General features: G+C 34.0%; 1 protein-coding gene and 1 long non-coding RNA gene across 4 annotated transcripts in view; one reads left to right on the forward strand and one right to left on the reverse strand.

The window, feature by feature from the left end:
* Positions 1-479: 479 nt before the first annotated feature.
* Positions 480-14,050, forward strand: part of LOC143203536 (uncharacterized) — a 105,952-nt gene continuing 92,381 nt past the window's right edge. The window contains exon 1 of the long non-coding RNA XR_013007361.1: positions 480-593. This is a non-coding gene — a long non-coding RNA (uncharacterized LOC143203536). The remainder of the gene's footprint in view (positions 594-14,050) is intronic.
* Positions 1,162-9,595, reverse strand: LOC143203526 (serine/threonine-protein kinase dyf-5). 3 transcript variants are annotated; one of them, XM_076415709.1, is made up of 9 exons: positions 9,331-9,595; positions 9,105-9,272; positions 6,858-7,030; positions 6,629-6,794; positions 6,375-6,566; positions 4,651-4,795; positions 4,279-4,597; positions 1,595-1,821; positions 1,162-1,431 (listed from the first exon to the last, which is right to left on the reverse strand). In XM_076415709.1, exons 1-9 carry the CDS (start codon positions 9,484-9,486, stop codon positions 1,319-1,321), a joined length of 1,659 nt encoding a protein of 552 aa, XP_076271824.1. In that variant the 5' UTR covers positions 9,487-9,595; the 3' UTR covers positions 1,162-1,318. The 3 variants fall into 3 exon arrangements, 2 of the variants coding, with proteins under 2 accessions (XP_076271824.1, XP_076271823.1); XM_076415708.1 differs by having other exon boundaries at positions 1,595-1,824; XR_013007357.1 differs by having other exon boundaries at positions 1,293-1,431; positions 1,595-1,799.

Consider the following 14,050-nt stretch of genomic DNA (forward strand, 5'->3'; position numbering starts at 1 on the left):
AGGCGCTCCTAAAATTTTTCGGTTTTTCGAATATATTAGGCTGTTTATAGGATGAAAAGTTGTGAAATATATCTAAGGCCTTGTTCTGATATTGGCGAGTGTTTTCGTTTGGTTATTTAACAACAATTTGTCGCTTTTTATGGACTGGCTTCCGTGACGACTAAGGTAAGAATAATTTTTGCGTGTTTTCATTGATAATTAATTAACCAAATTGAGTAAACATAAAAAAAATGAATATATTTGATATCTAAAATGTTCTTAATAAGGTTTTAGAGGTACAATAACTGAAATGTTATATTTTTTTTATCATGTTCAAACACGATAATTTTTTTTTTAGTAGAGGGGATGCAAAAAATGACAATACCCGACTTCCTCCGTATTCATTTGTTTAAATTTCCATGTCGGTAAATTATTGTATCGATATATACGTGTTCTATAAACTTTCCCGTTTGTTTAATATGTTTCGTTATTTTACGGGACGAAAAGTAGTGAAAATATATGTAAAAGTTTGTTTGGATATTCGGGAGTGTTTTGGTTTCGTCATTTAACAATAATTTCCCATTTTTTATCGACTGGCTTCTCTGACGGCTAAGGTAAGAATAATCTTTGCCTGTTTTCATTGATAATCCATTAATCAAATTGAGTAAACATAAAAACTAATACATTTGATATATAAAAAGTTATTAATAAGGTTATACTGGTACTATAATTTAAATCTTGTATTTTTTATGGTGTTGAAACACAATAATTTTTTTTCATAGAGCGGGTGCAAAAAAAGACAGCACTTCTTTCATTTTCAATTGTTTAAATCTCCATGTTGTCCGTAAATGATTGTATCAGTATATGCCCGTCTTATAAATTTTGGTTTTTTTAAAATGTAAAAGTTTCGATATTTTGGAATTTCGTTTCGTTATTTAATAATAATTTCTCACTTTTATCGACTGGCGTCTATGAGATATAAGAGTATTCTCTATCGTTTTATTACTTATGCAATCAATATAATTAATAGAAAAAAATTAATATATTTAATCTATAAAAGTAGTTTGATAAAGTTTTGAGATCATAATAACTGAATCAATTAACTCAAAAATATCTGGTTTATTAATTTTTTACTTGATATTCCACTTTTTATTTGAGTTTATATAATCTATATATAAGCACTGCATTAACTTTAATTTTATTTTACCGTTTTATCATTATACATATTGTTTTACCTAAATAAAATATTAAATAATCGATAATTGACGGTCATCTTCATATAAGTCATGAAGAATTCTCGTTCTCATTAGCATGAATTTTATCACAGTCTAGCTACAGCTCATTTGGCAGATGAATTGATTTCCACTTTGGTGGGTAGTCGACGGTTTTTTCCGGAGGCAAGTTCGGTTAGTTGGGCGCTGTTGTTCCAAAGAGGAGGTATTTCTATTTTAGCTAAAAGAAATATCGTATTTAATATTTTATACCGATTCTAAATTGAACATAGTATTTTTTAACAATCTATATTTGACATGCTACTTGTATAAGGAATGTGATCAATTTAAAGCGATAAAAACCTGTTTTTAATACTTTTACCGTGTTCGATAGAAATATCTACCTGATTTTCTATTATAAATCCCGCTGTTTCTTGGTCCCAAGTTCAGATCTCGCCTGGTTCCCGAAACGGGATGTCCAGCGACGTATCTGGACACGCTCAGGTACTGCGCCCTAGCGGATCCCGCGCTGGCTTTCGCCAGCGGCTCCAGCAGTTCCTGCAGATTGAACTGGCTGAGGTTGATTTTGTCCTTGGTTGGAATTTTGTCCTGGTGGGGCAGTTTTAGTTTTCTTCTTCAAAATATGCGCGAAATTAGTCCTGATTTGGAGTTTGTCTCGTATATACTGTCTAAAAGGAAACGTTCGTTGTTTCTCTCCAAGAATGGTTCGCGTTTTAGTTCTTTGATTTTTATGTTTGACGTATTTATTTCTATTTATTACCAATAAAACTTTAACTATTGTTTTGTTTAAATACCTATAGATAAGTGGTGGTAAATTGTGCCAATTTTTAGTTACTACTGATTATTTTTGGGTGCCTTTTTTGTGTTTGTTTGTATACGGACATCGAGACATCATTGCTATATCGACTGAAAACTCCCCGATTATTTTTTAACTAATTTTCTAAATGTATAGTACCAGTGGCAAGTAACTAATGTAAAATATATTATAAAGATAATTTAGCTTGTTGATTAACTAACAAATCTTTTTATTATATTTATCTGATGTTGCTGTTTATGCCATATAATTTGAATTTTCTTCGTCTGAATCAATGCTGAGTGTCTTTTTTTGACCTTAAATGCTGTTGCATTCTATTCTTTAGATCGTTTTCTTAATCCAATATTATAATTGGTGTATTTTTTGGACTGTTCCTTGCATATTTCATGCTGAAAGTTGATCTGTTCTATTAATTGTTGCATTTTGATCAAATAACTGTACTTCTGTGTTGTATTATTTGATTATTTTGAGTATTATTTTATCATGCAGATTTAGACAGTGTCAGAAGAAAAGTAGGTGTCAAATTTTCAGTGAAAATGTGGGTATGTGAAAACTTCTTATGAATGTCAGTGTAAAGTATCAATTTAATTTTGAACAATATTTCATCGTTTTTTTTGGATGAAGTTTATTTTTATGATGCCGATTTTAAGTTGAATAATTTTATGACTATTCGTCAATGATCAATCTAAAAGCAACGGGTGTATTTAGGAAAAATATACATAATCTTTCAATGTAAAGTCATTTTGTATCCTATTTTGAAGATTATCTTCCTATAAGAAGAGAAAAGTTAACCATGCTTGGACTGATTCTTTGTACAGAGTTTATTATTATTATGGAAGACTTTCGAACTGCTTTTTCTTGAACTTGAATTTTTTGAATATGATTTTCAGAAATTAGTGTTCATTGTCAACTGCTTCGGAGCTTAGTCGACGAATGTTGGACGTTGCATGTAGTTAATCATCTTTTAACTAACTAACATTTTTCATGGATATAGGTCTAAATTTCGATAAACAACTATTGAGCGGTGATATCTTACGTTTTAACGGTATACGGGAAGTTATTTAATTGGAATTTGTTATTATATTCATGTGGTTGGTTACTACTGTGACTATTTGCTCAATAATACCAGGTGTGTCGGTAATTATTTCTACTGGATAGTTAAAATATATTTACTTAAAATATCGACCATTTGATTCTGTACATTTTCCCCATTTTTCAGACAATTTAGTGATGTCAATCGATAAGAACGGTTTCTCCATTCATCGAGTAAATTTCTAATTTCTTTAAAATCAGCAAATTGCTGCTCTGCAAACGTATCTCCTATCGATGTGAATAGGTGGTAGTGGGATGAAATTAGGTCTGGACAGTATGGCGGGTGTGATAAAACTGTTATTTGATTGACACTTATTCAGCTTATCATGTCTTTCGGCTCATGTGCACGTTTTTCGGTTAATGCACAGTTCAAACTGACCATTTTTTTATATTTATCGGTCAGTATTAACCGTTCAATATACGACACCAATCTGATCCCACTCGATATATGTAGTTGATGGGCCAGCTTCGCCAGGTTGATGTGAATGAATTGTTTCGTTTGGGATTTTCGCAAATAAATGAATTTTTCATCACTCGTTACGATTTGATTGATGTAGAAATGACGTCCTTTTATACCATTGAATGAAATCATGAAGTCAAAAATATACATGCCTCAACAATTATATTAAGAGAAGAAATCAAGTAATATAAATTTCAAACTTTCTCGTTGTATAATACGTAATATACGAGTCTGAATGATAAGTGTATGACATCTTTTTGGATTAAATAAGTAATTCAGGGAAGTATGAGGAATTTAGCTTTCTGAAAGCTATTAGCTTATTATTATTTATTTAGCTCCTATGAAATTGAAAGCATCAATGAAATGTGAAATGCAGTAAAGTACGAGTTTAACAACCAATCAAATGTCTTCGTAACAAAATATTTTCTTTAGAGTTGTCCATAATGTATTTTTAAACTAACCAATCAGATTACTAGAATGGCCACAGTACCATCTGGATATTGGACGTTGCGAAACTTCTCCAGAGACTTTCGTGTATTTTCACTTTATGGTTGTTAGATTTTGTGATACTGTGATACTGATGAATGAATTATTTTAATAGATTGATTAGATCGGGGACTTTTCAGTCGATATCTGAACGACCCGGTACCATCACCGGAACGGGCTCGGTTTCGTTTTAGACAGTTTTTGCTCATTCTTACCCCAGTATATCGGCGAAATCGTCCTCCGAGTACTCGAAGTTGTTATTGGAGAATTCCCAGGGCATCTTCCTGTCGCGGGCGGTGCGGTGAGGTGCCCCGGACAGTACCGACGGCAGGTACCTGCTGGCGTACTCCGACTGTCCGAAACTGTACACTATCGGTTGGGGAGTGGGCTTGTCCGGCGTTTTCATCGGTTTGATCAGCGACTGTATGTTGATTTGTACGCTGGGAGGCATGGTACCGGCCGCCGTCGGCATCTGGGGCAGGTCCTCCAGGAGGTTCCGTCCGTTGGCTTGTATCTGGAGACCGGGGACGGCGGCTGCAAATTTCCTCCTTGTAATAGAGGTCTTTGATGTCTATTTCGCTACTCACGCGGCATAATGTTAACTGGATTTGTCGGAGGCTGCGGCAAGATTCTTGCGGTCCTCGCGGAGGTTTTCATCGTCGAATTATCCTGCAGCACGTTCGGAGGTAGTACGACCACCGGTCTGGTTGTACTCGAGTAACTTTGACCTATCTGCAACAATTAAGTGTTTGATTTGCCATATTCCTAGAGGATATTATTTTTATTCTGAGAATAATCATGAAAGAATAATTTGTTACTCAAAATTACTTAGTTATTTATAATAATTTTATTGGAGACCCCATAAGCTCGCGGAAACTTAAGTAATTAATGCCGAAAATACAACTACTATTTTACGTAGAGAAATATTCAAATCATTGATTGTAATTGTTAGGTTGTTAAAAAATCGCTTACATCGAGCATTTTGACTCTACCTTTTGAACAATAGATATCGTTTGTCAAAATACAAGCAAGCACCTAATACTTCATGATAAATATACCATAAGCACTTCTTTTAATTTTTTATTGATAACTATTTATTTCTATTTAATTAATTGTGTTGGATTTTTTACTAATGGTCTGGTATCCAACTCGAATAAACCTTTTTCATAGCTGAGTGGTCAATAATTTTATATACGCCAGTCGTCTAAGGTTGTCTCAATTTCACAGTATGTCACTTAACGGCATTATCAGTTTTTGTTCTGTGTTAGTGTTTTATGGTAACGACAATTCATTGGGGCTTTTTTTACTGATTGATGAGCTTATCATCAAAGGTGGAAGTACTTTACCATCCATAACAAACTGTTCAAAAATGTCAAAATTTCGATTTAAAATAGTCAGCACACTTTTTTGATGATGCTCTGTAGTGATATTCTATTATTTTCATTTATTATTATATATTTCCGATTCCGAAGTACTAGATTACCGTACTGCTAATTATTTAGACATTACATTTTTTATTCAATACTTTCAATTTCTGTTAATATTTATCTATTAAGGTATTAAAACATTGATCATTCTTTAGTCTTTGCTGTTCTTTTCTGTTAAATACAATTAGCAGCAATATCATCAGCAAAGGCAGCCATTGCCATGTTTTCTGTGTGTAGAGTGAGTAAAGAATTAGTCTCACGTTGTGGTACTTCTCTATCAGTTTCTCTTATTGGTGAGTATACTTTTCTTGTTTAACTCTAAACATGTAACAGTTTCAAAATTGCTATAGTGTCTTGCTTGGGTAACAATTTTCTGGAGCTTGTGGATGAGATCCTTATACCTCCTATGCCGAAATCTTAAATTACGTCTAAGAATCTGTTTTTTAATGACATTAGAAGTTTTAATCAGTTCATTTCCTCGGTGATTTTTCGGCACTTGTCGCACTTTAATGAAATCATATTAAACCTGGTGCTTTCTTTGGGTCAGTTTTAAGTTGTTCGCGATAAGTCGAATTTCATTTGTTGTGAAGATTTGTTCTCAATAGCAGAGCAGAGATTATCGCCTTAGATTGTTGGTACCTTTCAGGATAAATAGTTTATATCATTGTAATATGTCAAATATTGCTGACACCTATTTATGGGTCTATTTTTAACTATTCTCTCTTTAAATTTTGTGTTATATTGTTTAATTTGTTTTATTTATTCCAATATTCTGTATTATTAAAACAATTATGTTTGCGTATATGTAGACCACAAAAATAATCATATAACAATCAGTAGATATCAAAATATAAATAGTACTTCTCGTATTGATGTACTTGTACCTGGAAATATTGATGTTTCAATGCACCCTGGGCGGTGGGTCTGTGAGCGGGATTCCATTCCATGAAATCGTCCATTAAACTGATGGCCAAGGGTCCAGCTTGAGGCACCACGTCGCTAAGAGGCGTTTTAACAAAGTACGGGAACTTGAATCCTACCGCGCCCGCTAGTTGGTACCCTTCCGGCCACTTTTTCTGGAACAAGGATGATTTTTCGATCGCAATGAACCCCATGGTTGGTCGAGAAGTTACCGTACTTTGTCAGGAGTCCCCATCACCGCGCATATTTTGTACAATTGATCCGTTTCGGTGGTACCAGGGAACAGGGGCCGATAGGTATATATCTCTGCAGCTATACAACCCACGGCCCAGAGATCGATGGGACTACTGTATGTGGTGGAGTGCAGGAGGACCTCTGGAGCTCTGAAACAGGTTCGGGTTTCATTATTTCGGTGAGATTTGTTTCGAAGATATTGTTGTCAGTACCTGTACCATCTGGTGGATACGTAGTCCGTGTAGGGTGGCCGCGATCGGATCTCCCGGACCAAACCGAAGTCCGCGATCTTCACCAAGTCTGGTCCCGAGCAGAGGATGTTTTCCGGCTTGAGATCTCGATGGAAAAAGCCGTGGCGGTGAATGAACGCTAGTCCTTGCAATATCTAAGAAGGAGTGGGTTAATTTAATCTGAAATTCGTACTTTTAGATTTGTAAATTTGCTAGATCCCATTGCCGATCAGTAATAATTTTTATATGCTGTTATACATGGTGAAAATTAAAAAATAATTTTATATCTCAATACCAGGTGTATTACAGTCATTACCGGGGTTTTCGGAAAAAAACTACGTTATTTTCAAGAAAATTTATTTACTCAAAGTATCCAAAGGTCATTTGATTCTACATATCTTGCCCATCTTTCAGGCATTTCATGGATGTCATTCCAAAAAACTGTATGCCTTTGGACAAAACCATTCCAAAAAAGTGCTGCTTTGCAAGCGCTTATCCCATTGACGCCAAAAATTGATAGTCCGACGGGGCAAGGTCTTGAGAGTACGGCGGGTGCCATATATATCCCATTCAAGTACTTTCGGTGCTTCCTTGACCAGTTTTGCTTCATGAGATGGCGCGTTTTCGTGCTGAAAAATCACTTTATCGTGCCTTTGGGTCGATTTTGGATCATTTATTGTCGGTAGCGATCACTGTTAACCGTTTCACCAGGATTCAAGTTATGGGACCACCTGGTCATGCATAACATCAACGTCAAAGTGGAATATTCATGGGTCCAATATAATGCTCTGTGTTTGATAAGATCAACTTGGTGTGGTACTATGAGCTATTAAAACTTAATACAATCATCAATAGGGATTGCTATTGACTACAATAACTGCGTTTGAACCAAGCACTGCAGAAAAAGCGGCCGGAATACGAGCAAAGATATAAAAACCTTATAAAAAGATTTAAATTATTTTAAAAATATAATTAAACTATGGTTTAAATCATTAATCTGGGTAGTTATAAAGGAATTCAGTAAAATAAAAAAAACTGTTTAATAGATTTTTTCCTATAATTTCTATTAGATTTCGATTATTCAGTGTAATATTCCAGTGATATTTCTATTCTTATAGAGATAGAGAACCGCAGAGATAGAGAATGGCAGAGATAGAGAACCGTAAAGATAGAAAACCGTAGAGATAGAGAACCGTAGAGATGGAGAACCGTAGAGATAGAGAACTGTAGAGATAGAGAATCGTAGAGATAGAGAACCGTAGAGATAGAGAACCGTAGAGATAGAGAACTGTAGAGATAGAGAACCGTAGAGATAGAGAAACGTAGAGATAGAGAACCGTAGAGATAGAGGTCCGCAGAGATAGAGAACCGCAGAGATAGATAACCGCAGAGATAGAGAACCGCAGAGATAGAGAACCGCAGAGATAGAGAACCGCAGAGATAAAGAACCACAGAGATTGAGAATCGCAGAGAAAGGAAAGGAAAATCATAAGCATTTTCGAAAGGTTGACTGCTTATATATAAAAATAATTCAAATGTATCAAAGTAAAAGGCAGTGGCATAACTCAGATTTATAATAACATTATAAATAAATAAACAATTGGTAATCGATATTATGCACAAATAATTAATGATCATGATTTCATTGTGTCAATGTTTGTATTGTTACATTTTGAATTACCTGACAATTATGCTTCATTGTTTTGCAAGATCTTGAATTTTTGCTAATGATTGATAATGATAATTGGTAAATACATGTTGAGTATAATATCTAGAAAAACGCAGCAATAATATAATTATATGCAATTTATTATTTCTATTTCAATAATTAAATTGATATCCTCCCCAAAATTATCACTGAAATTTGTTCACTTTAAGAAACAGATAAAAATTAACTTATCGATGTTAATATACTTTTTTTCGTTTTAATTTCATCGACATAATATTCAAATATGTAAGTATGGATAAAAACCTCGTTCACTATATCATTCTATAAAAAATCAACATCAATATATCATTTGAATAGTAAGATGTTATTATTTATTTGCGGTTTCTCTCTCCGGCTATTATCTGATCAATATTACGCAGTAATAAATAATTGAGTTAATGATGAGTCTCCATAAAATAAAAAAAGAATATCGGAAACATTACAAGGTCTCTCCACAACTATAAATTAACCTAGTTCCATATCGTTATCGACGGAGTTAACCTAGAATTTAAAAAGATCACCTGATACAACATATTTCGGACCGTCGCTTCCGGATACGGGACTCTGCGATCTTTGATCAGTTGATAGAGATTCTCCTGCATGTACTCGAAGACGAAGTACAGCACATCGTTCTCCCTGATGACCTCTTTCAGTTTAACCACGTTGGAGTGGTGTAGCTTCTTCAGCGACTGAAACACGCCTCGTGTTATTGGTTATCGGAGGTGGTGTCGAGCGTATAGCTTTTACCTTGACTTCCCGCAGGTTCATCGCCTCGTCCCAGCTGTAGTATTTCCTTTTCATGCGCTTGATGGCCACTTTTTCGCCCGTGTCCTTCCTCTGGCCCAGAACCACCGAACCGTACGTCCCGTCCCCGAGCTGGTGGAGGATATTGTATCGGTTCATGATGCCGCTGGTCGTTTTTTTTTTCGAAATTACTTGATCATCGCGTTTATTGATACGTTAGGGTTCGGTCTGACGCGAAATGTGACGAGGTACGGTGCGGTTGGCGGAGAGCTGAGATACAAACTGAAAATGTCAGCTTATTTTCATTTCGATTCGTTGTTTGTATCGATTATTTTTCAGTCGGTTTCCTAGGTTACATTGCTTTGGGTCAGTTGTAGTACGGGTGCCGAATCTCTACGCGTTCGGCTGTTTAATTTTTAAACAAAATATGGAGATTGAGGAATGGGAATTAGTTTTGACCGATTTTTTATACCTCAAGGTATCGCTAATATCTTCTTCATCTTTCTGGTTTCCCCCAAGCAGAGCATGTTAAATATCTTGGTATGCATTTAGATCGACGCCTAACCTGGAAGAAGCACATACTCTCTAAACGGAAACAACTAGGACTAAAATTATATGAAATGTATTGGCTCATCGAGCGCAAATCCAAGTTATCATTAGATAACAAGGTATTGCTATATGAGTCTATACTCAAGCCCATTTGGACATATGGAATTCAACTATGGGGTATCGCTAGCAAATCTAATATATCCATCCTTCAACGGTTCCAAAATAAGGTGTTGCGTGCCATTGTTGATGTTCCGTACTATATTTCAAATAAAGTGATACAACGCGATATTCCTCTAGAACCTATAACAAATGTAGTTCAACGTGTTTGTGTGAAGTACTTCGAAAGAGTGTCAGTGCACCCCAATGTACTCGCTAATCAGCTAAATATGCGACGTGATAGTGAAGTGCGTAGACTAAAACGTTTAACACCACCTGATCTGATTACTGGACATATGTAGACTTTAGAATAAGCATTAGAATAAGACTAATTAATTAAGATAATATTTTATACAGAAGATTGCTTAAAAGTGATTTTCTACATGCCATGTACATATAATATAGACAGAAGAAATACTTATTGCCAATAGGGCAGATTGTGGACTCACGAAGAGTAATAAAAAAAATATCTTTCTGGTTATGAACGGGAGTTTGCTCAGTTACATTTCTGGACGTATGGAGCACAAACCTTCGATAAAATTTATCATAAGGACTCACGTATAGACTCCATAAAATGTTACTGAAGCAATACGTGGAACTCTCAGTCTCCTACATCTCAGCCAGGATGTTAAACAAAAAGATAACTCAACAATGAAAGATATAAAAGCGGGTGTTCCACAAGGCAGTGTTTTGGGTCTTGATATTGGGATACTTGCTTGCAACAAGCTAATAAAAATATAAATAAATGGGCCCAGGCATGGAGAATAAGAGTCAACGAGAATAAATCGGTGAATATTGAATTTACCCACAAACAAACTGTGTATATAGTCAATTCAAAACAGCAATGACACGGGAGACTTGTCAAAACGTCGCAATGTTTCCGCAGGAACTCTGAGTTTTAGTATATTTTGGCTCTGACATAACAAAATTTTAATATAAATAAAATAATTGAACAAATATTATATTCAATATAATTAATTTTAACATTAAAGTACATCAAATGCATATATTAACGAAGAACTTAAAACTACAATTAATTTTACAGCCACAATAATTTATAAGTTAGAGTTGTTTTATTATATATACAATGAACTTTTTTTCCACACTAGTATCGGTAGGGTTCTAGGCGCGTTTTTGTATGTAGTGGTATCCCCCGAAGGCCTAATCCACTTAATTAACAATTGTATATCTGAGTAATGTATTTTACTTTCATTACAGAGCATATTTATGATTTATGCTTAGTTCTTGTTTCTTTTGATGCAATATATCCTTGTAAAGTCATTATGATATTACTATATTTCTCTTTAGTTTATCCTGTTACTATCTGTATACATCCTTCGTGATAAAACTACATTTAATTACTTCATTCTCTTTAATGCATTTGCCATATCTGCAAAACAGTTAGTGTTACTTCTCTCCTCATATATGTTAATCAAACGTTCATGTATATTCTGAATAATAACACACATGTTCATAAAGATTTCACACTCTATAATACAATTCCCTACAATTAAAGTATATTAATTCTATACTGACCTTTAGTGGTTTCCTCTTTCATCATCCTGTCTTGATAATCGTCAGCATTGAATCATAAACCAACATTCATAAAGTTTTATTCAATCACTGTCACTTTCAGAAACACTAATCAAGTTGATAACCAAGCTGTTTACTTCCAAACTATTAATAACTTGCTCAAGATTCTACCATTTGTTAATTTTTTCTTCAATGTGTCTGATCGAGCGCACACAAACCGAAGGTATTGTTTTCGACAATGCCCCTTTCCATAAATCCAGACAATTCCGGTTTGAATATCCTCCTCGACCTGAATATCTATTGTGATAATTCTTTGCAATACCCCATATCAACTCAATTGGATTAAAAATGCAGTGATAGGGAGGAAGACGTAGAGGAGACGTGGCCATAACATTCAGTAATCTGATCTACCATGTATCTTTTCTCAGGCTTATTACTAATAAAGTAAATTACATAGAATGCAATTAAATATTTCATTTATATTTACTGAGTAACAATTTGAAATAGTTCATTCTTCGAAACTTATTTTATGTACTTTAAGCCATTCCTTAATTGCAGCCTTTGTTGATGAACTTGTTGGGATTTTCTCCACTAGTGTACTATATGTATATGGTAGAGATGGTGCATTGTACATAAGAGTAACTGACGGTTCCTCCAAGTTTTTTAAAAGCTGATTTTCAAACTACTGCAAAGACGGTTGCAAAGTTATGGTTCATCTCTAGTAGTCACCCTTGGACATAGAGGAATACTAATTCTGCGCCATTCTGCGTGGAATAAAACCATTCCTGTTTCCAGCACGAAGAACTATATGTCTGCAATAAATAAATATTACGACTAACAAAACCTAATCGATAGTTATTCTAACGTTTACCTTTTTCCATCAACTTTTGTTGTCTTTACACAATATTTATTATCATCTTGCCATGAGCAACCCAGTGTATCATTATGAAATATTCGTGTTTCATTTAAATATATAAATTGGTATAATTCTTCCTTAATTTTGTTATATGATTTTAAAAATTGTATTCTTTTAAAATCAATATCTAACAATAAGTTCCATCGTGGGTTATCTTTATACCACTTAAATCCTATATTATCAAGTAATATATGAACGGATGTTCTATATCTCTCAAATAGCTGTATATCTTTTGGATTCTTATGGATATTTTCCAGACTAACAAATTTCTCTGAAATAATTGTATTAAATTATGTTTAGATTGAAAAAAAACTACTTACTGTTTTATGCATTTCATATATTTGATCTCTGAAATACCAAGATGATCTTGATTCGTCACCTGTTTCGCATAAACACGGTTTCTTTTTGGCGAATTTAAGGTTATATTGGTTTTTAGTTTTTGAGATATTTTAGTGACCGTGTCAGTAAAAACAGCGGCGATTTAAAATTGATTAAAATAAAGTGTTAAAACAACGTTTGTCAGTTTATAACCCCTAACTATAATATTTTGAAGAATTTTCAGACGTTTGGCAAACGGACAACTTTTGCAGGCTCATTCCGTTACATATTAGAACTTCTCTAACAGCATTCTACCTATTTTTAAATACAATAAAATGACAAGGATAATATTGTCTGACTGTAAAACGAATTTTCAACTTTAGACAGACACATATTGACACTCATGTCACTGCTGTTTTGAATTGACTATAGTTATGTATATCCCAACGCAGTAACAAACTACCTTGGTATTAATCTTGATGCAACAGTTGGAAAGTTCATATTGAAAAGGAAATAAAATAATTCGAGTTAAAATTCAAAAAGTGTATGGGTTATTTTCAACATCTTAATTATTCGTACTTAATAAGTTGCTGTTCTACAAGCAAATACTAAAGTCTATTTGGACCTGTGGAATTCAGTTATGGGGATGTCTTGCGAGAAGGAACATCAACATAATAAGTATCTATAAGTATTTCAGAATAAAGTACTGAGGAGTATCGTGGATGCGTACGTATATTATAGTAACAATTATTTACACCGAGATCTTTCGATTCCAACTGTCATGGAGGGATTGCAACAAGACATGAGGAAAGACTCAATTCTCAAGAGTTCCAGCATTTTTAAACTTTTCATCAATAGTAGCCTATAGCTCTATTATAACATAGAGAAGAGGGATTATCTTTGGTTATAATTTTTCGAAAATATAGTTATTACTGGTGAATGATCAGACGACAATTAAATCATGATTCTGCTCTACACTTTTTTGTACCGGCATATGTCCTCATGCAAAATACTATAGTGTTGGCGTTTTTGTTTTTATTTGTTTGGCAATATGTCATATTGAGCCATTAGATATTTGTCATTATAGTCTCCTCTGTCAATACATCTATTTCCCAATGTGTTAAAGAAATTTAGAAAATGTTCGGCATTGTCATGTTTAGGATTACAAACTTAATTTTTAATTTTTACATATTTAAAATAACTTTGTTTATACTCATGAATTAATAATATTTATTATTTAATTTCAAAACA

Source organism: Rhynchophorus ferrugineus, unplaced genomic scaffold (genome assembly GCF_030347505.1).
Source record: "Rhynchophorus ferrugineus isolate W39M unplaced genomic scaffold, kcgeb_rfMv2 rfM10, whole genome shotgun sequence".
Lineage (NCBI taxonomy): Eukaryota > Metazoa > Arthropoda > Insecta > Coleoptera > Curculionidae > Rhynchophorus > Rhynchophorus ferrugineus.

Excerpts from the sequence above, each read along its gene's own strand:
- LOC143203526 (XM_076415708.1), bottom strand. The coding sequence starts at position 9,486 with ATGAACCGATACAATATCCTCCACCAGCTCGGGGACGGGACGTACGGT. Across the intron at positions 9,273-9,330 it reads TGAACCTGCGGGAAGTCAAG|TCGCTGAAGAAGCTACACCA; the intron begins GTAAAAGCTATA and ends GGCGTGTTTCAG. Across the intron at positions 7,031-9,104 it reads TCCGAAATATGTTGTATCAG|ATATTGCAAGGACTAGCGTT; the intron begins GTGATCTTTTTA and ends ACTCCTTCTTAG.